The following is a 22,317-nucleotide window of genomic DNA, read 5'->3' as shown; positions in this document are numbered from 1 at the left end:
AATATCCAAAAAAGATTCATTATCCAAGAAAAGTATTTTTATGATCTGTAGTCGCTTGTGTTTGAACAATTTCTTCATTCCAAATAACAAGAAGGTACTCTTTCCTCTGCAGACCACACAAAGCCTTTCCTTGCTATTTTCAAAAGGGAAATAACATGACACGTTGAAACAATCAAGCCCCACTGGATAGCCTTCATATATGAATTCTACTTATTTTCTTTCCAGACAGCCAGGGCATTTCCTGACAAACTAGTGGATTTTTCCCATTTGCTCAGTTGTTGGCCAAGTACTAATAGCATAGTCATCACCTATTGACCATCACCTCACATGTGTAGCTTATAAAAGGTCCCCACTACTTCATGCTACTGCTCTTTCCCATTCTCATCTTGTCAATGAGTTGAGAAAGTAGCTTCAAAGTACTGTGTACAGTGCTATCATCCTTTTGTTGCTGATCTTGTTATTGTTAAATCTGCCTCGTCATATAAAGTGGGTTGATTAATACGTGGATGGCAGTAATTCTAATATTTAACTTATTACTCTTTTAGTCATGATTGACTGTCACTGAAGAAGATGTGCGCCAAGCTGTTTGTTCTGCCATGCCCAGATGATCTGTTTGGGACCTGAAATGTTTGGACAGGCACTTACAGAGCCTTGCCCTATCTACAGGATATTGCCCTTAGTGATGCATGGCACAGACCTTGCAACTAAGGAAATACCGCTGGCTATGCAACAACTTCCTCCAGACGCAGCTGCAGCCACCGCAAAAGTGAAATGAGTAGTAAATATGGCAGCAGAGCCTGAATAAAAGTGTTGAGCAGGTAGTCAGCATGGGTCAGCCTGGGCCAAGCACAAGAGCTGTTAGCTGTCAGCAGTGTAACAGCGCACTGAAGTGCAGAGCTCAGGGAAGCTTAGTAGCCTACAGCTGCCTCTCATACAGAGACACACCCTGAAGTGCTTTCAGTGGCTGCATCTCATTCTCTAAGCTTCAGTGCTGATAGCCTGCCCCAGGAGTGGCTTATGATCTGAGTGGAATATAGAATTTTGGCACAGAAACATGCATTGTAGGCTGACATTAAGGCTGCTTTTGTGAAACTCAAGTTAGATCTTCCACTCAAATCTGACTGAATGCTTAACATTCATAGTTATAGTTATAGCTTGTGGTATAGTCGTCCAATGAAGGACTGAACTATCCCACAATATAACTGTATCAAAGAGGCCCTTTGTGTACTCAGAAGCACATTGAAACTGCAACCTAACAAAAATAATACTCATACTGGCTGCAATGGCAGACGCAGAAGCAATATCAGATTAATATCTCTATTATAGACCCATGTGGTACCCATGTCTGCCACCTCTAAAGTTGAAAATTTTATGTCTGTTCAGCGAATTCAGTTAAATGATATGTTCAGTTGCATGGTTTGCCCAAATGTTCAGCCTGCATCTGCAACACTACTACTGCATGCATGCCAGGATGCTAGAAATATCTGGCTCAGACCAAAGGGGACTCATTGAACTTGGTGCATGGCAGTGACCAATACTGATGGATTAACCTTAGTGACTTGCTAAAATGATGTTTGCAAGTCTTTTGCAAACAGAACAGATCTAGCCATCACATCATTCACATGGAGAAACCACAAAAGCAGATGAAAGGAGTTACTAAACCCAGAACAATTTAAAAAAAAATTGTGTCATATCAGAGTATAACCACACATCCAGGGCATGATTCATTGCAAAAGCATTGAGACATATAGGCATTGTATCTTAAGATACATACTTGCTTAACTCAATATTGACCACCATCACCAAACACAAGTGGCGTATGTGATTAATACAGATGTTTTTTGCTGGTCATCATTATGGTCAGATGAGTTGGTAAATTAAATGAGCAATGTTTGGTGACAAATATGTCATGCTGTGGCTGAACCCAGCCAAAGATAATGACACCACAGTGTATCAAAAAACCTAATAACCTATCTGCTCTTGCAGATGAGAATGTGCCCAGGCCAGCCCTCTGTCCACTGAGGGCTTTCAAGCACTATCTGGAAGTGACTGACCAGCGGTTTGTAAAGACAGGTTAGCCGATTGGGTAAAGGAAGTGATTGCACAGGCATACTTGAATGCAGGTCAACTGGTGCCTTCTTCTATTAAATGCCAATTGAACCGAGCTATGACTACCTCATGGGAGGCAGTAATAGTAATGTTTGGACAGTTCACCATCCACCTTCACCAGATATTACATAGTGAATTTTGATTTGTCACAACCTGTGTGCTATGTGGTGAGTTTGAGTGATACTCACAACCAATAAAATACAATATTAAGGTGATGATGTTGCTATTACCTTCTTGGCAAGGAAACAAACAATCAGAAAAACTCCACTAGTTCTGAAGGAAACTGCCCTGGTGGTCCTCCAGTCAGTTGTAAATCCACGGTTTGATTGAAAAAATCTCAAGTGTGAAAACACCCAGAATGTATTCCAGGTTGACTTTTTTTGTTGAATAAAAGCTGCCTATTCCTTATTTTCTTGCCCTGTTTTTCAGAAAGCGATTAGAGTCACTACATTTATGCAGCGTCTTCGGGCCTCAGAGATGGGCTCTACAGAAGTGGCAACAGAGGGACAGAGGGGTGTCCAGGCTGATGGAGGAGGAAGTGAAGGAGTCCCCACTGACTCAGGGGGAGGTTCATCTGTGAGCATGTCCAATGAGATGATGGTGGAAAACACACCAGTTGAGGATCAAGTGAGAAAAGTGCAAGAGGAGCAAGATACACTAGTTACAAATTCACTCTCTGACATGTCAAAGTCACTGGCACAAACAGACTCCTCAACCCAGACACAAGTGGAGGAGCAGGGCAAGGTGGTTGAGAAGAAGACGAATGTAGATGGCTCTCAGAAAAGGGCAGCTGTTTTGGAGCAAGAAAAAACAGAGGCATGCCAGGAACCCACCTCCAGTATATACACGAAATCCTCTGACTGCCAAAGAAACAAATTTTCCCCAGAGAAAGAAGCCACAGACAAGAAAGTAACACCTGATACCCCAAACCGCCGCAGAATGGCTGCTAACTTGTCTCTGGATCATGGGTTAGGGCATGGGCCCAAGACTAGCAGTCCAGCTGTTGAGAAGAAACAGGCAGTAGCAAATGAGGAGAAGGTAGAGGCAGCAGGTAAGCAGGAAAATTCCCCTGGTAGCTGGTGTCAGACTCAGCTTCCAGAGATGGTAGCAGAGGGGCAGGTAGGTGCTGGGACTATAGGAGAGAGTAGTCCCGGAGGCAGAGAGAGGGAAGAAGGCAGAAGAGACAAGTCAGGAAGGCATGCGCACAGTTTGTATGCTGGTACAGATTCTTCAAGTTTGGGTCGTAAGAAGACTGTGTATGTGCAAGAACAGAGAGATACAAGCCATGGTGCTGCTTGTAGGAATCCATATTGTTCTCCTTACTCTTTTAGCGGTGGGGCAGCATACGATGATTTACAAGGAGGGGATGCCAATGCTGACTGGCAAATGGACAGCGTGATTGAACAGATAGAAAAGCAAATGGCGGCTGTACTTGAGAAGATTGAAGGCGATATGCCGTCCTTACTGGAGCAGATCAAGGACTGTCCTGAGAGTTTGCCAAGAGCAAAAAGCGCTCACTCTTCTCCTTCATTTCATCATCGTTCCTACCAAGATCGTTCTACTCCACCACCTCTTCCTACCACCCCACGGCCACCCGTGCCCTCTCTACCACACCTCACCATTCCCCCGCCCGCCTACCCACCTCCAAACCCACCCATTCAAACCCAAAGTCACAACCAACTGGCCACTGAGCAGGATGAGCAAGACGGACAAAGGGGTACTGCAAGACTGAGCCAGTCACCGAGAGGAGGGCTGTCAGGCAGAGGTTTATGAAGCTTATGTGAGCAAAAGTAAATTGTAAGGGAAACTAAGATCAAATCTAAGAACAAGTCATGGAGAACATGGAGAGCAAGTCAAAGTAGCAGATTTGACTGTACAAAGATTTTTAAAATGTAAATTATAGAGTAGCTTTGCTCCTCTTTGCTTGTAGTTAAGAAGAGTCATGACCAGCTGCATTTGTCCAGAAGATGGTTTCTAGCAGAAAAGCACAATTACATGCTCGAGGCTTTGGGGACTGTTATGAACACAAAATTATAGAGTAATATCCCCGTATGTGCATTTTCAGACATAGCTTATATACACCACATAACAATGGAATGTGAGATGAGACTCCTGCCTGAAATACCTGTAAATATGTCTATTTGGCATTATAATATTTTAGAGAGCACTCATATTTTCCATGAGTAATTTCATAACCATAATCCAGTAGTCTTTGTCTAAGCAAAGAAGAAAGGGTGTTTAGCTTGTGCACAACACTCTTTTAGACATGTACAGTGTAGAATAAAGTTCAGCCTAAAAGAAAACGTGGGCATATATTCTTAATAATGTTAATGGTCATTGTTTATATGAGTTCCTTTAGCTATAATAGTTGGGTTAGTGCACCACTGCTATCAGCTGCCATTCATGCACACATACAGCACATTGGGGCAACAGCCTGGGAAGAATACTATTTTCGAGAACTAGTTTCAGGAATACATGTTTGCAATATCAACTGAAGAAGCTACGTTCATTTATTCTTATTCTGTACAGTTCATCCTGTACATACTGTTTCTGCATGTCTTTCTAATCTAAGTTTATGTTTGTCCTAATTGATAGTAACTTAGGGAGGCTAACCAGACATTTCCCTTCTCCTGATTGACTGATTGTGATATTTCTTCCTCCTACATGTGGACGATGATTTCTTTCTCTCTTTTGTTATTACATATATATTACCAATTTTATCAAATGTATAGTTATTAAAAACACCTTCCCAAAATGTAAAAAATTTTGACATTTACAAATGTAACAGCCTTACTTCTGTGCTCTGGTTCCTCTTTTCAAATATTTTGTCATAGTGATGTGAATATTCTTCCAAAGTACTTTTGCACTCTCTCTGCAAAGATTTCAATAAAATCTAGATGGTATCACATTGTGAGTACTTTGTGTGTTTGTTGTGGCTTGACATTTTGCAGCTGCAGGTTTTGATTCACGTTTCAAAATTTCTAGATTATTTGAACACTTCAGTACTGTTCAGTTTAACAATGATTTTTATTAGTATTAAAAGTGAAACATTTCTAAGAATCATTTTCCATCTGACATTTTTTTGTGCTTGATTCAAGTACTTTAATAGACAGGAATATTATTCTTAAAAATCAGGTGTATATTACAGAGCTTACGTTCAGGTTATTTTGACTTGAATGTCAGTCATTAGTAAAACAGAGTTTTAATCCCAGTGACATTTGTTTATAATTTATATCTTCTCTGCATGCATTCTTTTGAGACAGAGCTTTCAGAGGCATGTAAATTTAGTTTTGTGTATATATATATATATATATATATATATATATATATATATAGATAGATAGATAGATAGATAGATACACACACACATAAACTTTTTTTTTTTTTTTTTGCTCATATCTGAACTATGATGGGACATACTAGGTATTTCGGGCGGCATGGTGACGCAGTGTTTAGCATTGCTGCCTCCAGGTCCAGGGTCTCCGGTTCGATCTTGAGCTCAGGCTACAATCTGCATGGAGTTTCGCATGTTCTCCCTGTGTCTGTGTTGGTTTCCTCTTGGTTCTCCAGACCTCTGACCTTCCAAAAACATGCCAGTAGGTGGACCTGCTATGCAAAATTGCCCTAGATGTGAGCGTATGAATGTGTGTGCATGGTGCCCTGTGATGGACTGGCATCCCACACAGGGTGTGTCACTGCTTCGTGCCCAGTGCTCCAGGGATAGACTTTGGATCTACTATGACCCAGGATAAAGTGGTTACTTAAGATGAACTACTGAACACTATATGTTATGAAGTAAACATATAGTAAGGGTTAATTGTACAACACAATACCTTTGCCTAAAGTACAGAAAAAAAAAAAAAGGCAAAAATTACATATAATTTAACAAGAACTAGTCTTATCTTAATCCATAATCATGCTAAAAAGTGGTAAAGACATACTTGCTAAATTAAATTACATTTTTCTATAACCAAATATGCAATAATTATATACGTATATAATAAAACCGGAAGTACAACTAAGTGCAAAAGTGCGTCATATTTTGTAGGTGAAAAAAGGAAAATGTACACTTTCACAATTTATCTACCAACATTATTAGAAATTACTTTACAGAAAACTTACCTTACACTAAATGGCATGTTAAATTACATTTCGTTGTCTTTTTCATTTTGTTTTAAAGGTGCTCAAAAGAATTTGGCACTCAATTCCAAGTGAAACACCTCAAAAGTGTTTGCGTACTGCGTTTCCCGCCATGCACAGCGGATAAAAACTATGGGCGAGTTCACTTTCAGATTGACGGGGGTGCTTACTAGGAATGCAAGCTGAAGTATAAAGTTTTTAAGAGAGTATAATACGAGTAGTCATAATTTTTGTAAATATTAGGATTGTAACAGTGTTTATGCATCAGAGTAAGCGATTTCGGCTTTTAATGTTAAGGAAATATTAATTTATATTTCACAGATCCATCCCATTCTTGAGCGGTGGACCGTTCTCGACTCAAACTCTGCACATGTTGCTGCTCGGCTACTGAACAACTGGCGAACAGAGCTCGCGCTGAGAGTGAGCGGTAACGGTACAGTCGGTAGCCGGTCAGGCGTCGGTTCATCTTCTGCACAGATTTAATATCAAGGAGCTCTCGCCACTTCGAGAAACAGTCAGTTACATAAACAGTTTGAGTAGTCGTTTTGTTTTGTTTTGTTTTTTCCCTGAGAAATATCCGTGTATTCAGTAGCGTGGAAAGGCCTGGGTAATATCGGATGTGGTGAGTTCTGCATACTTATGTGCCTAGCTAATGCTAGCTACCTAGCTAGCTAACGCTTCTATAAGAATAGATTGTTGCAGCTTGCTAGCTAGCTGCACTCAGCCGCTTGAGCAGCTAGTTGGCTCTTTTGAAAGCCAGCCGCTTGTTGTTGTAAGCCCGTGCATTTTATGTGTCCTTAAATGAACCAGAATGGAGCGGTTATAAGTTCATATTTCAAAGCTGACATACGTAATAGCATATGGTTTAGTGAGAATTTCTTTAGGAATAACCCACAAGTTGGAGAGGCTCGTTAGCTAAGCGCGCTAACAAGCGTCTTTTTTCGGCTTTATGTGGAACCAGTTACACCAAAGCGCAGCTCGGTAGCTAACAAGCTAATGCATGCTCCGCTTTTCTTGTTCGGCGCATATCGTTTAGCTTTCTTGACTACCTAACCAAAGAACAGTTATTAGCTGACTAGTCACCGGATCATTTAAAATGCCATAACATTTACAGGAGTTGGGAATGACTCGAAGAGAGGAACATCACTGAAATGAGCGAGTTTGAGCTTGCTCTTAGTTGGACTACTGGGATAAGCTGGTAACTGAGCTGCATGGGATGGCTGCTGGTAGCACTAGTGCTTTAAATCGTGGGGATTGGAAGCTAACGGTCTCGCAGATGCTGGAAGCTAGCGGTCTGTTCTTCATCTGTATCACATCATCATTAACTGAGGTCGTGAGCTCAACCCTAATCTTAACCCTACTCCTAATCCTAATCTTAATTCAGAGAGCAGATCACATTCAGCAATGCCCCTGGAGTGCAGGTGTCCTGGAAAAGCTGAGCAGAGCAGTGATGCTCACTTCTCTTTCCTCAGGAAAATAAACCTAGCCTAGACAAACAAGACAAAATGGTCCACCTGGGCCTTTGTCAGAAAACAAGGCCCCCTCCCCCAACCAGCTTTATTTAACATTTTACTACAAAAATGCTCACCATGCATAGGGCCAGATCATCTGTTCTCTTATCTCGCCATTCTTTCAGTGAGTACACAGCTCAGGCTTTCTGTAACTCCTGATGGCTATCATAAGCTGATAAAATAGTTATGCATGCAGGGAAAGAAGTTCTCCCAACATTAGATAACTTGCTGTATAGTTTAGTTGACAGTAATGCTCTCAACTAAAATAGAACAAATGCCTTGGGGGCATTGCAGGCAGATTGCTGATAGGTTATTGCATCAGTGTTTTATTGATTACAGTTTTCAAGTTAGAAAAACAATCAGTATGAATTTGGTCACTGCATTGTCTCATCGGGTGTGTGCTATATAACATTCAATATGTTTGTTATTTCAACTAATGAAGTAACAGTCCACTTGTTTCATTCATTCATTTATCTTCAGTAACATCATTATTCAGTCAGGGGCCACTGGATGTGAGAATGTGGGAATACACGCTGGATGGGATGGTCCATCGCAGACACTCTGTTTTTGTTCTAGTATGATGGGTGTCTTGCACATCTGACCCAGCATAGGGCTTGATAACTAGCTGAGCTCTTGTATCACGAACATCAGAAGTGGATAAAAGCTTGAACACTTTCTGGGTTGTAGGTCTCCATGTTCCACTGGAGTTGAGAACTGGTGATCCAGAGCACAGCTAATCTGTGTTCAACAGTCAGTGATTACTCAATGATAAATACATCTGAGTTTACAGCGAAAACTGTGACCGGGCTGCTGGTCTCCGAGGACTGGGTTGGCAGACTCAGATTTAAACCTTACAACACACAGTGCTGGTGTCTCAGGTTTCACACTGCATTCAAGGAAATTGCACACTTCTAATAATTAAACAAGGAAAGAGATCTAATAATTATTGTAAAGCATCGTTGAGGGACAAAGAGGGGTTGAGTTCTGCAGATCATTTTACTCTGTCAAAAGAAGGCCAGATGTAAAAGGTTGCAGTATCTGGAGATCAGTGTGCATGCCACTTTGTACAGTGTGACTTCTCATCAGCAGTAACATTGTTCCTGCATCAGTGCTTTGCTGGTTTTTATGTTGCACTTTTTTGCGCATGCGCTACCTGTACTACATTATTGTACAGCAGTAAGTTTCTGTTGTGATTTCTCTCTGTGCACTTGAGTAATGAAATCGGCATGCGTGTGAGTGAGTGCAGTCCGTTACATGTGGTATATATTCGCGGTAGCATGCGCTGACAGACTTATTTCCGCAAGTTCAAGTGCGGCTGGCCAATGAGCGGCTCGCGTGTCAGGACATGTTCCCGAGAGCCCGCCTCTTCCTGTTGAATGTATGAGTAGCTCCGCCCCTGCGCTGTAGCTGCCATTTTGGTTTTGTTCCGTGTGCTGAAGTGAAAGCTGAAACGCGATTAGTTAGACGGCGCAGGGAGAAGTGAGCACGGTGACTCGGCAGGATAGCGACGGCGGGACTTTCTCGCACTATCTCAGCGACAGAAAAAAAAGAAAAACGGCGACATTGTGGTATTGCTCTTCGTTGTTTTTTTGCTTTTTTTTAAACACCAGCAGCTCGCATCGTCGACGTTTCTCACGCGGATCGGTTTTGCCGACACTGAGAGTGGACAGAGAGAAGGGTTATTGGTAAGAGAGAAACCATTCAACCACCGCGACTTGGTGCTGTTCATTTATTTCTCTCACTCGCTGCTCACTTTCTGTGCTGTGGGTGTTCAGAGATGCACAGTGCTCACGTACAGAAGGCTTTGCCTAGGCCACCTGGATCTCTTAAAAACTGCAAAGTTTCCTTTTTCGTTACCGAGACTAGCAGTCAGTAGGTGTCTGGCCAACTTCGCTACTGTAAGTGCGCTAGCTAGGCCTCAAACCTGAGTCAGAAAACTGCATCTGTCTCTAATGTATGTAGCTAGCCTTTTAGCCGAACCAAATCGCTTGTCATTTAGCCAAATCACAATGACTAACCCTGATTAACAACACCCCACCTAGCTAACGCGAATTTGTGTTCGCCTGGATTTGTTATCAGATGGGGACTAGCTCGCGGATGACCGATCATCTGTTCCCGACGCGGAAGTGCTGGGCAGAAATCGCTGAAATGGAGAGAAAAGCTAGTTGGCAGAAATACACACACAGAGCAGGTGTAAGGTTGCAGCTTAGCAAATAGTGTGCTGTTGTGCTCTGCATTGCCAGTTTTAATGTCGGCAGCTAATTCAACTTAGCCATGTTCTGATCCCGTGGAGTATAATCAGCTTTTCTCTAAATGTCGACATTGATTTTTAGAAAGGCAAACAGCTCGTTTTGTCGTGCTCTGCTGTACTGCGGATTTTCCTCTGTATTAACAGAGCTGTGGCACGCATTTTCCCGGCGTTGTCATTTTTTATGTCCATATCCAGTTCCGAGACGAAAGCGGCTGTTTTCCAAATCTGCTCGAAAAGAATCAGGAAACACATACTCCCAGGATCACGTCAGGGTTTATTAATAGGACACAAAATAAAAGTTGGTCGATCTAAGGAGGTTATTGCACACGAGCGATTTTGATGAATCAGGGTTTTTGTGCTGGCATAATGGGCGAGCCTTTCCCCATAAACAAAAGCGTTTCTGTCCACAGGCTATTTATAGCAGGCTGGTTACCTACAGTCTGCGGCACAGTGCAGCCTCTGCCCTGGCCTCATCACTCAAGGACTTGGCTCTCACTGTGCTGTGCTCGTAGAGGATGCGGAAGACCATGAAACACGCAACTCTACATTTTATCTTTAATAATATAAAACCCAGAAAATGCACTTAAATTTGATTCAGGTGTTTCCTTTGCTAGCCAGTGTTTTCCCCATGCTCGTACGATTGGTGTTTGTTTGGACAGGACTAGCACTACAGACTCCTGGGCCACATTTTAACCGGCATTGTAAATTGGACTTTTTCAGCCCACGGTCTGTTGGCTATGCATTACAGGAACTGTCCAGTGCTGAACCCAAACACCCCAGATCATTCTGATTTATATAAAAGACCACAGCTAAGACCAGGGCGAAAGGCCACTGACCTATTTGGAGAAGTGTGCAAACTGCTGACCCATTGGTGAAATTAATTTCAGGCTTGATGGGAAAAGGGAAAGGATGATGTTTGAAGATAGAATTCATTCCACCATTCCAGTTGGCCTTCACACAGATGATCTAGAAAGGTAGAAGTGTAGTTGGGTTGTATATGCTTTAATTTCCAGCGCCACAGAAACAGAAAGTTAACTCTGTCTTACAGTTACAACAGCGGAAACTGAAAGTCTGAAAGATGGGTGTGAATGTTTCAGAGGCAGGCAGTTTGAGTGGTAAATCATTAATGACATTCCAAGTCGTATCCAGAATGTTTTACATGGTCCATTTGATTATTTAAAAAAAAATGACTCTTGTGATAGGCATCTCACTTATTTACATTCTAAAGCATGTGTAGTAACTCAGCAGTAATAATATTCCTGCTGTACTCATTAGTCAGAGCATTATCTAGTTTTTAATTTAACATAGCCATGTTTAGTCTCGTGCCTGTATGTTTTCTTCTAATGATAAGCAAAATTCCAGTATCTATGTGATAATCAAACTTATTTGTTTAGTTTGAATACACAAGCTAAACTGTGGATCAGTATAAATGCATAATGTGTGTTTCCTTGCTCTCTTATTCTAAATTTGTGTGATTGGTCTGTAGATGTCCAGCTCGCCGCTGTCCAAGAAGCGTCGCGTGTCAGGATCAGAGACGAAGACGGGATCCCACTGCTCCTCCTCAAACTCTGTCAGAACCGAACTATCCCACACACCAGCTAACGTAAGTCCCCTTTTCCACACTACCATATAATGCTGCGCTGTACCCTGCCGCATGCTCCCATAGTATTCTCTGATCTTTCAGGCTAAGATGGATATAACAACTAGGTGTGACACACATTAGACACGGCAAATGCGATTTTGTATACAGGCATATTGTCTCATCACCTGAATCAGTTAAACCCTAATGGGGTCTGGCCACCTCCATCTACACACATCCCTTTCTAACTCACCTGCCAGTAGGACTCTATTAAAATTCACGTACAACTGAGCCGTAATACTTTAATCAAAGAGCTATTTCAAATACATTTCCAATCCATTGCACTGTAGTTTTTAAGGTTGATCTGGTACATATGAGTGCAAACTGAAATCATACAGGTCTTCTAGTAGTCATGTCTGGAAAATCTAAATAGGCACCAAATTACAACACAATCATTGTTCTCTCTCACTTTCTTACCTGTGTTTGTGTCACAGCTTAATTGGAAACGGCGTGTATTGTATTATCATTCTAACTGGGTGTGGCACCAAAGTATCAGCTACAGCATGAATAAAGTGAATAAAATAATGTAGAGATACATTAAGAACACTAACATGTAACATAACATGTAATAAAAATATACAATGAAACATGTAATAATCATTAATAGAGAAAATGTAATATTGCTAGCTCTTGAGCTTCAATAAGGTTACTGGCTTTACATTGTATTGTACGTGTGTTTCATCTTGTGATCATTTAAATGTTGTACATGAATGTGATTTTATAAAGTGGGATTCTTTTTCATTTTCCCAGTTCTGTTAGGACTTCCCAGAAGCTAATTCTGTGAAGTGCAGCCCAGTATGGTGTCTTATTGTTGTTCTTGTATTCAGTGTATAAGTTGTAAATGGTGCACTCATGTCGGTGTTGCATTCTGCAGGGCATGGCTAAGAATGGAAATGATGCTGAGATTGATGAAGGCCTGTACTCCAGACAGCTGTGAGTTCTGGCTTCATTTTTGTACCCATAGCACATTGTCACTTCTTGGCATGCATTTCCGTGTGAGAAATTAGTTCTGTAGGGATATCTATAGTCTGTCAGTGACAGTGGCTGATGTTTGTCAGGTATGTGTTGGGTCATGATGCGATGAAGCGCATGCAGAGCTCCAACGTGCTGATCTCGGGACTGCGTGGACTAGGTGTGGAGATTGCCAAGAATGTCATTCTCGGTGGAGTCAAGAGCGTCACTCTGCATGACGAGGGAGTGGCCGAATGGCGAGACCTCTCCTCACAGGTCAGTGTTTCACTTTTCCCAACAGGAACAAGCACAGAATTATTTAGCATGGACTGTCGTATAGTATGACAATGGCCTAACGGTATAAGCCACTGAGTTAGCTGATATGTTAATGGTTTTTGGTTAGATTTTTCTTTATTTATTTATTTTTGAGTCTTTGAATTTCACTGCGTTAAGCTTAGCCGTAAAGAGTGTAGTATGCAGCTTGAACTGTGATTGTTGTGTTCTAGTTTTACCTGCGTGAGGAAGACCTGGGGAAGAACCGTGCTGAGGTCAGTCAAGGGAGGCTGGCAGAACTCAACAGCTACGTTCCTGTGACATCTTACACTGGAGCTCTCACCAATGACTACCTGATACAGTTTCAGGTATTGCACACACAGTCTCAAAGGGGGTCATGTGTAACGATGTAGCTTGCTTCATGCCAGGTCCTGCGCTGTGTATACTGCATAGCAATGCAGCCAGTGGTTACTATTTATTATACTTAAACAATCTTTTTTTTTTTCTTTTTTTTTTAAACTATGGTAATGATTTTTCAGTTAAATTGTTATTTAAATCTAAAAGAATTTGACAATTTTACATAACGATTTGAACATAATGATACAAAACTTGATCTGAAGATTTGTTTTGATCTCTTTAAGTGATTCAAATAGATATCGCCCAACCATTAATCGTAACAAGTAATAAACAGTTTAAACTTAACAGTTATTAAACTGTTGGTTAATAAGTAAGTAACTGTAAATAAGTTGCTATTTCATGTAATTTATTTGACTAGTTTGAGCATACCATTGAAAATATCAAGCTGCTTCTGTAAAACAGGTCTGTTTCACTTACTAAGCAGGGGCTTTTTGGTTGCTTTCCTGTTAAATGTCCATGCATTTGAAAGGTGTCTCACTTTGTGCACTCTGCGTTGCATCACGCTTGAACATTTTTACGACGCTCCCACATTTTTAACACTTAATGCATGTTAAATGCATTGTCATCTGACTGCTCTCTCGCTACCATCTGTGCACTATGCTGTTTCTTGTATGGTACTAGACACATGCACAGAGACTGAGATCTCACAGGATAGTTTTATTCTCATGTGGCGGTCAGAAATGAAGATCATGGGTCAAAGAGGAAAAGCACACAGACAGTGCGACTGCCAGTTAGGTATTTAGTTATTTATTCCAGATCGAAGAGAGCATGGCTCGCCCTCTTGTTTTATATCACTGTTTTTTTAATTATTATTATTTATTTTTATTTATTTATTTATTTATTTTCCCCCCCATGGAACATGAATTTCCTGCATTTGGTCTGACCTCTACTGATTTCTTATGATCTAAGTGAACAACCTGTATGTTGAAAGTGTAATCAGTTGGTTTGTTTCTTGTTTTCATTAAAAAAAGGAAAAATGTTTAAATTACTTTTTTCTTTATGATAATTGGACCAAATGAAAAGTGCCACACTATATCATGGAAAACAGAAACTGTGCCTCCACATTTCCCAGAGGCTTCAGTAGTAGTACTGGTTCAGTAGGGTTTTTTTTAATTTAAGTAAATAATTTTTTAAGAAAATGATGACATGACTAAAAACTTGCGTCACCTGAATACTTTGTTGTCTGTGCACGCACATGCAGTGATCATCCAATAAATGTATTTGCACAGATGTCAAACATCCTTCTTTCCCTTTGTCTTCTCACCTTATTCACATGAACATTAGAGTTGTTTCCTTTGGATAGTCACACATGTCTGTTGATACAGGTGGTGGTGCTGACCAACTCTGCACTTGATGAACAAAAGCACATTGGTGACTTCTGCCACAGCAAAGGCATCAAACTGATCATTGCTGACACACGTGGACTGTTTGGGTAAGAAGATATTTTGGGGGAAGAAAACTAGCAAACATTCGTCTAATCCCGTGCATAAAACTGATCTGTCGTGGTGGATTTGTCATATTAGCCCTTCATATTTGAGCTCAACACATTTGCAAAAAGAATTCTAGGAGAGTGTCCAGCTTATGATCGTGAAAGCCAGATCACTGTGAACATACATTGCTGCACTTTAAAGAATGATCCCAAAAGCGATGATCTATCATAAAGAAAGCCCCCCCCCGTGCTTTATGCACATCTTAATATGTTCCTAGTCTTTTTATTGGCATTTGATGTTACATAGTTTTTTTCATATTATTTATGAAATGAAGGGCAGGTCTTTTGTCACTGGCCAAAATTATTATTATTTTGTATAATTTTATAATTATATATTCTATATATTCAGCAGGCATATGCACACCTCTATAGTGTTTCATTCATGAGTAGTTGTAGTTCTTGTCTGACATGATGTTCAGATTGATATGATGTTTGTTTATGGACAGGCAACTTTTCTGTGATTTTGGAGATGAAATGACTGTATATGACACCAATGGAGAGCAGCCTCTAAGTGCCATGATCTCTATGATCACAAAGGTAAACACTGTCAGCCTGTTCTGTCTTGCACTACTTTGTGAATACAAACAATACAAAATCAATTCAAGTTTTGCTGATACTTGATTAGCAGCGACCATGACATTGTGTATTGTCACAACATGCCCGCTATAACTGTTTATTTCCAGATATTATGTATTGCTAGTCTATGTTGTGTTCTTGATGTATTTATTTTGGATGACAATGTGTCTACTGGTGTGGAATTAAAAATAAGTGTGGGTTGTGTATTAACAGGACAGTGCTGGTGTGGTGACCTGTCTGGATGAAGCGAGACATGGTTTTGAGAGTGGTGACTACGTCACCTTCACAGAGGTGCAGGGTATGACAGAACTTAATGGTTGCCAGCCAGTTGAAATTAAAGTCCTTGGTGAGTGTGTATTCACTGCAAGCAAATCTAATTTTTAAAAGTTCCTCAAAGTTGAGTAGTTTGAATAATGTGATCCAACTTAAATGCACGGCATATAAAAATGGCATTGTCTCTCCCCAGGCCCCTACACTTTCAGTATTTGTGACACCACATCTTTCTCTGACTATGTGAGAGGAGGTATTGTGACACAGGTCAAGATGCCCAAGAAAGTGGCTTTTGTAAGTCTAATTCTGTGTTTTCAGCCAACTAAAACACAAATGCTGTAAATGTTAGTGAAGGATTCCGAGTCACATTTCTCACGTTACCTGTCTGACTGCAGAAACCATTTTCGTCATCGATATCGGAGCCCGAGTTTCTGCTCACTGACTTTGCTAAGTTTGATCGTCCCGGTCAGCTGCATGTGGGCTTCCAGGCTCTGCATGCCTTTGAGAAGAAACACGGCCGTTCTCCCAAACCCTGGAACCAGGTCCGTCTGCTGTCTTTCTTTCTTTCTTTCTTTCATACGTTTTTTTTTCTGCCGACATTGGCATTGTTGTTGCATGTTCAGGGAGGAAGCAACAGCAGTAGTTTTTAAGAACATCCAATGTTTCTACCAGCTTAACAACCAAGTGATTACATGACTACATGTCAGGTTTATCATGCATAGCATAAAAATTATACATTTGAAGGGTTTTACAAGAGTCTTTTGCAATCCAAAGTCATCCTTCGTTTATGCACAGAACAAAAACATTCATAGAAATTAACTGCTATCAGTGTGTTTTCTTTAGGAATGTAGCTATTTATTTCCTTTTAATTGCTAGAAAAATGGATGTCTCATTGGAACACTGTGGTATGGTTGTGACATTCCATTTTTTTTTTCTCCCAGAAATGAGTAGATAAATGAGCAGTATTCACTTTTGTAAATAGTAATCATTTAAATGATGTGTGTTGCTTAATTTGTGATGGAAATTATATGCTATCTTATGTCCTTGTTTGACATCAGCAGCGTTTTGGAACCTTATGAAACTGTTGTAGCCTTTGCACTGTTTGGTCAATTTGTGCCTATTGGAATGGAAATGTATAATTGTGGTCTATTTAAAACTCATTTGCAAAAGGCTTTTCTTGCAGCTTGCTTTTTTGACCTGTACATCCTCTGTTATAATGATCGCAGTATACTGGTGTGATTCCTGCTGATTCCTGTTTGAGGTGCGCTGACTCAGCAGATGTGTTTTCTGTCCTCTGCAGTCAGATGCAGATGAGCTGGTTTCACTTGCTGGGGAGGTGAATGCAGCTCAGTCTGGCTCTGCCAAGCAGGAGGAGCTGGACCAGGCACTGCTGAAAAAGCTCTCCTGTGTTGCAGCTGGAGACTTGGCTCCAGTCAATGCCTTTATCGGTGGGCTTGCTGCCCAGGAGGTTATGAAGGTATTAAAGCTTCCCGTTATTCTCTTCATCCGCTTCTGTGCCATTGCAGACCTGTCACTGTTGCCCAGGAATTTTGTCTTATTAATGATGTAAAAATCTTACATATGAATTGTGAGTTCTTTGGGAAATTATGACAGCTTCAGTCTCTATACTTCAGGCATGCACAGGCAAATTTATGCCCATCATGCAGTGGCTGTATTATGATGCACTGGAATGTTTATCTGAAGCTGAGGAGGAACTTCTCACAGAGGAGGAATGTGCACCTGTGAGTATGAAGAATAACAATAAGTATAGCAATAAGTGTTGCTCTTGGTGTTGAAAGGTCGCACACATATTATATGTATATTACATGATAGTGTGTGCTATAAAATTTCTACCTGCTTGTCATTTTCTTCAGAGAGGCTGTCGATATGATGGACAAATTGCTGTTTTTGGGGCCAAGCTGCAAGAACTGTTAGCCAAACAGCGCTACTTTTTGGTGAGTTCTATTTTTAGCATACTCTTAATCAGACATTTTTTTTCCCCTATAGCTGTTTTAGAAAAATCATTGTTTCATAATACAAGCAGCCTGTTCTTCCTTCTGATGGTAATAATAATAGCTTTATTTTGCTGTTTTATTTCAGGTGGGAGCAGGAGCAATTGGCTGTGAACTACTAAAGAACTTTGCTATGATGGGTCTGGCCAGTGGGGAGGGTGAAGTCATTGTTACTGACATGGACACAATTGAGAAATCAAACCTCAATCGTCAGTTCCTTTTCAGGCCGTGGGATGTCACGGTGAGAGCTAATATAAGCGCACAGTGGTTTTTTTTTTTTTTTTTTTTTTTTTTAATATAATTGTTATGGCAGTGCAAACTATGCTCCTGTCTACTTTCTCAATGTATTGTAAAATTACAACTTATTGTAACAATATAAGTAATGCTTAATTCAGTTTTATTTGGTTGTCTTAAAAAGGGCACATTAGTGTTTGTCTATCACACACTAAAATACTTCAGAATTGTAGTTAAAACCCTCTGCCCTGTGCAGTATATTCTGTGTTTGAACTTGCCCCTTCTACACACAAAATCTAACTGGCACTGAACAGAGAATGAGGGGGTCCAATTGTTTCCATTCCAGTCTTCAGGAACATGTGTATATAATAACATGTTTGACATTAAACCTGAGGGTAGTTCTAGGACTTGGAACATTTGCAGTGTGTTTTAGTAACTGAAGCAATACTGATGACAGGAAGTGATAATTGCCTATTATGTGTCATATTCTTCTGACGAGCAGAAGATGAAGAGTGAGACTGCTGCTGCTGCCGTGAAGCAGATGAATCCATCTATCCGTATCACAGGCCATCAGAACCGCGTTGGGCCCGACACAGAAAAAATCTATGACGATGATTTCTTCGAGAGCCTGAATGGAGTGGCCAATGCCTTAGACAACGTGGATGCGCGTGAGTATAAATCCTAAGGCGTTGCTGATATAGAATAAATTAAGCAAATATTAATACTTCCAAGATGATGGTATTGATTAAATTAATTGGTTGTTATTCAGTCTTGAATGTATGAAGTCGGAGACTAGCACCACTCACTGATTAGTTAGTGAATCTCTTTTTGTGCATCTTCTACAGGTATGTATATGGACCGCAGGTGTGTGTACTACCGTAAACCTTTGCTAGAGTCTGGGACTCTGGGCACTAAAGGGAATGTACAGGTAGTGATCCCCTTCCTCACAGAGTCTTACAGCTCTAGTCAGGATCCCCCAGAGAAATCCATCCCCATCTGCACGCTGAAGAACTTCCCTAATGCTATTGAACACACACTCCAGGTGAGACCGTTGTGCTGAATAGATGCCTGTGCATGTTGGCACTCAGTTTGTATGGTCACTTTGGTCAGTCTGGTTTAATGCTTCCTCTGTCTTCCTTTCTCAGTGGGCTCGTGATGAGTTTGAGGGTCTTTTCAAACAGCCTTCTGAGAATGCCATGCAGTATTTAACGTAAGTCATTAATGATTGTCTTTGGTATCATTTTAATCTTTCAACATTGCTGTGGTTTGAGTTGACCCCTGTACTGAAGTTTTAGAATCAGTTCCCCCAAGTATTAAAAAGATGAGTTCTCGGTTTTGTTTTATTATCTGACCCATCCACAGAGACCCAAAGTTTATGGAACGCACATTGAAGCTGCCTGGTGCCCAGCCTGTGGAAGTCCTGGAGGCTGTGTATAAGAGTCTGGTGACTGACTGTCCCCGGGGCTGGGAGGATTGTGTAGCTTGGGCACGCAACCACTGGCAGTGCCAATACAGTAACAACATCCGCCAGTTACTGCACAACTTCCCTCCTGACCAGGTGAGAAGTGTTCAGTTGTGTTCTTTTGTTTCTTTAATTAATATTTAAACCAAGTTTTATATCAGACATTCTCTGAACAATGTAGTGTTGCACTACTATTAAATCACCCCTAATCAGCCCTATTATCATTTTTGTACACGTTTAATGTAACTTTTTTTTTCTGTTTCTCAGCTCACAAGCTCTGGAGCACCTTTCTGGTCAGGACCCAAAAGATGTCCTCATCCTCTAGAATTTAGCACCAGTAATGTGAGTTGTCCTCCCTGACAAGCTTAAGAGAACCCAAGCAGTGTATGTGTAGTATGTTCTCTAAATGCCACCATGTTTATTATATTTGTTTTAGGATTTGCACATGGACTATGTCATTGCCGCAGCCAACTTGTTTGCCCAGACGTATGGCCTGCAAGGCTCCACTGACCGCGAAGCTGTGGCCAAGCTGTTGCAGAATGTCAAAGTACCAGAGTTTACCCCTAAATCCGGCGTTAAAATCCATGTATCTGATCAAGAGCTGCAGAGCGCCAACGCCTCAGTGGGTAAGGACTTCAAAATAACTCAGTCGAATAATTATGAAAGCTGGAACATATCCTTTTGCCTAAACCAAGATTAATTTAACAAAAGTTAGTGTCTCTTTAATCCTTGTTCTGATAACATAACCGTGTACTTTTATAGATGACTCAAGGCTTGAGGAGCTGAAAACCCTCCTGCCTTCTGCAGAGGCAGCATCCCAGTTCAAACTCTGTTCCATAGACTTTGAAAAGGTACAGCACTCATTTCCTGTATATGGAAAAGTTTTTGGGGTATGAGCTTGATTTTAAAGTAGGTTTTTTATATATATTCATACAGGATGATGATACAAACTTCCACATGGACTTCATAGTAGCAGCATCCAATCTGAGAGCAGAGAATTATGACATTCCTCCAGCAGACAGACACAAGGTGAGTAGTAGCTGCCCTTGCCTGGAAACAGATGGTGACGGCCATAGCATATTTGTGTGATTATTTTTTTTTCCCTCTGTATCTCATAGAGCAAGCTCATTGCTGGTAAGATCATTCCTGCCATCGCCACGACAACAGCTGCAGTAGTCGGCTTGGTGTGTCTGGAGCTGCTCAAGGTCGTTCAGGGTCACAAGAAGCTTGAGTCATATAAGAACGGCTTCATGAACCTTGCCCTGCCTTTCTTTGCCTTCTCCGAACCCATTGCTGCTCCCAAGCACAAGGTATGTTCCTGGAATTACCTTGATGAGTGGGTTAATGAGCTGCACACTATCCAGCTGCTCATTCAAATGGTCCTTGTTTATGATCTCATTTACAGTACTATGATATTGACTGGACGCTATGGGACCGCTTTGAAGTGAAAGGTATTCAGCCAAGCGGAGAGGAAATGACACTCAAACAGTTCCTAGACTACTTCAAGGTATTAATGACTCCTTAACCTTTTGTCCTGTTTGTAGTAATTTCTCATAATTGTTGAATTCGGAACATTTCCTCTGTTTTTCTGCTCTCCTCAGAATGAACACAAGCTGGAGATCACAATGCTCTCTCAGGGTGTGTCTATGCTCTACTCTTTCTTCATGCCTGCTGCCAAGCTCAAAGAAAGACTGGAGCTGCCGTGAGTACTTTGCACACTCACACACAACCGAAAGCTTATTCAGATCAAAATGCCTAGACAGAATGATTCTTTTAATTGAATTAGTGATCTGTAATTGAATGTTAAGAATTGTCATCTCACTTGTCCTTGTCTTCACTTTTTAGCATGACCGAGATAGTAACGAAGGTGTCGAAGAAGAAGCTGGGGAAGCATGTTAAAGCACTAGTGTTTGAACTCTGCTGCAATGATGTGACTGATGAGGATGTGGAGGTGCCCTACGTCAGATACACCATTCGCTGAGAGGACGTCCAAGGTGGAGGGAGGGAGGGGGGGGGTACTAGTGGATTTGGAAAGTGGATTAAAAAATCAGATGGTGCTTGAAACAATGGGGCCCAAAATTAAAAAATTAAAACATGATCACAAATATGGACTAGTTATTGACTTCAGAACTCAGTGTTTTAAAACCCAAGCTTGACCCCTGGGGTCATACACCTGCATTTTTAAATGTTTCCTAGGCCTGTTGGCATGGGTGAGTGGGATTTGGGGGAGATGGATGTGAATGTGCACCTTTGCGAATGAGCGCTTTGACTGTAACTGTTATTTAAAACTGGTTGTAAAGCTTCAGCATACGAGTAGATTAAATATGCTCATCAGCACTCTCCCAGTGTTAAAAAAAAAAAAAAAAAAAAAAAAAAATGATGGCTCTGTTTTAACAGGTGTTTTGTTCCTTTTCCCACTCTGCTCTTCTCACTCTTTTCATTCATGATGGGCAACATCTGGCTTTGTTTTTAAACACTTTCATGCAAATGGTATACAATTGAATGATGCCAAAAAGAAAATGCAAACTGGAAGTGATGACATTTAAATGTAAGTGCTTTAATCTTTTTCCTCACTTGCTGACATCATTTGATACACTTCATAGCCTTGACATGGACAATACATAATGGCACCTTAAACGCAAGCTGATAAGGGAAGGTGTGGGTGGTGTTACTTGACCGGGTGCTAATTCTGGTTAATGTCTCAAGGCATGTTGGTCCCCTCACTCTAACCCCTTTCTCCTCCATGGGTCCAGTCGGTGTGTCTTATTTGCTTCTCTGGCTTCTCTTTGGGTCAGGGATAAGAACCTGCACATAACTTGAGGATCTTTTTTTGGGTTGTCATGGCGCACACCTTGTAGGACAAACTCTATTCTTTCTACTTTGTTAACCTCCAGGAAACATTACAGTAAAATGTGATTTTATTCTGTAATGGGAGCACTTAGTCTAATTCTGATAGTGAATAAAGTTGTAAAAGATTCTCTGT

General features: G+C 40.9%; 2 protein-coding genes across 4 annotated transcripts in view; both read left to right on the top strand.

Moving 5' to 3' along the window:
* camkvl (CaM kinase-like vesicle-associated, like) overlaps positions 1-5,017 on the top strand; it is a 32,140-nt gene extending 27,123 nt beyond the window's left edge. Inside the window, exon 11 of the mRNA XM_026920074.3 lies at positions 2,539-5,017. Within this exon, the coding sequence (XP_026775875.1) occupies positions 2,539-3,882 (1,344 nt within the window). The 3' untranslated portion in view covers positions 3,883-5,017. The remainder of the gene's footprint in view (positions 1-2,538) is intronic.
* A 1,617-nt stretch (positions 5,018-6,634) lies between these two features.
* uba1 (ubiquitin-like modifier activating enzyme 1) lies at positions 6,635-22,310 on the top strand. 3 transcript variants are annotated; one of them, XM_026920773.3, is made up of 26 exons: positions 6,635-6,871; positions 11,498-11,614; positions 12,525-12,583; positions 12,709-12,877; positions 13,108-13,242; positions 14,617-14,723; positions 15,227-15,317; positions 15,570-15,702; positions 15,823-15,920; positions 16,022-16,168; positions 16,927-17,103; positions 17,261-17,368; positions 17,501-17,581; positions 17,727-17,879; positions 18,375-18,540; positions 18,718-18,914; positions 19,018-19,082; positions 19,235-19,430; positions 19,602-19,676; positions 19,771-19,960; positions 20,097-20,185; positions 20,271-20,363; positions 20,453-20,644; positions 20,740-20,841; positions 20,936-21,036; positions 21,180-22,310. In XM_026920773.3, exons 2-26 carry the CDS (start codon positions 11,498-11,500, stop codon positions 21,313-21,315), a joined length of 3,177 nt encoding a protein of 1,058 aa, XP_026776574.3. In that variant the 5' UTR covers positions 6,635-6,871; the 3' UTR covers positions 21,316-22,310. The 3 variants fall into 3 exon arrangements, with proteins under 3 accessions (XP_026776574.3, XP_026776573.3, XP_034167744.2); XM_026920772.3 differs by lacking the exon at positions 6,635-6,871 and adding an exon at positions 9,169-9,445; XM_034311853.2 differs by lacking the exon at positions 6,635-6,871 and adding an exon at positions 9,171-9,328.
* Positions 22,311-22,317: the final 7 nt, after the last annotated feature.

This window comes from Pangasianodon hypophthalmus, chromosome 16 (assembly GCF_027358585.1).
Source record: "Pangasianodon hypophthalmus isolate fPanHyp1 chromosome 16, fPanHyp1.pri, whole genome shotgun sequence".
Classification (NCBI taxonomy): domain Eukaryota; kingdom Metazoa; phylum Chordata; class Actinopteri; order Siluriformes; family Pangasiidae; genus Pangasianodon; species Pangasianodon hypophthalmus.
This window is presented reverse-complemented; position numbering and strand designations above follow the sequence as displayed.

Coding starts and splice junctions, on each gene's coding strand:
- uba1 (XM_026920773.3), top strand. CDS start 11,498: ATGTCCAGCTCGCCGCTGTCCAAGAAGCGTCGCGTGTCAGGATCAGAG. Junction 19,083..19,234: donor AATGCCATGCAGTATTTAAC/GTAAGTCATTAA, acceptor ACCCATCCACAG/AGACCCAAAGTTTATGGAAC. Junction 19,677..19,770: donor TAGAATTTAGCACCAGTAAT/GTGAGTTGTCCT, acceptor TATTTGTTTTAG/GATTTGCACATGGACTATGT.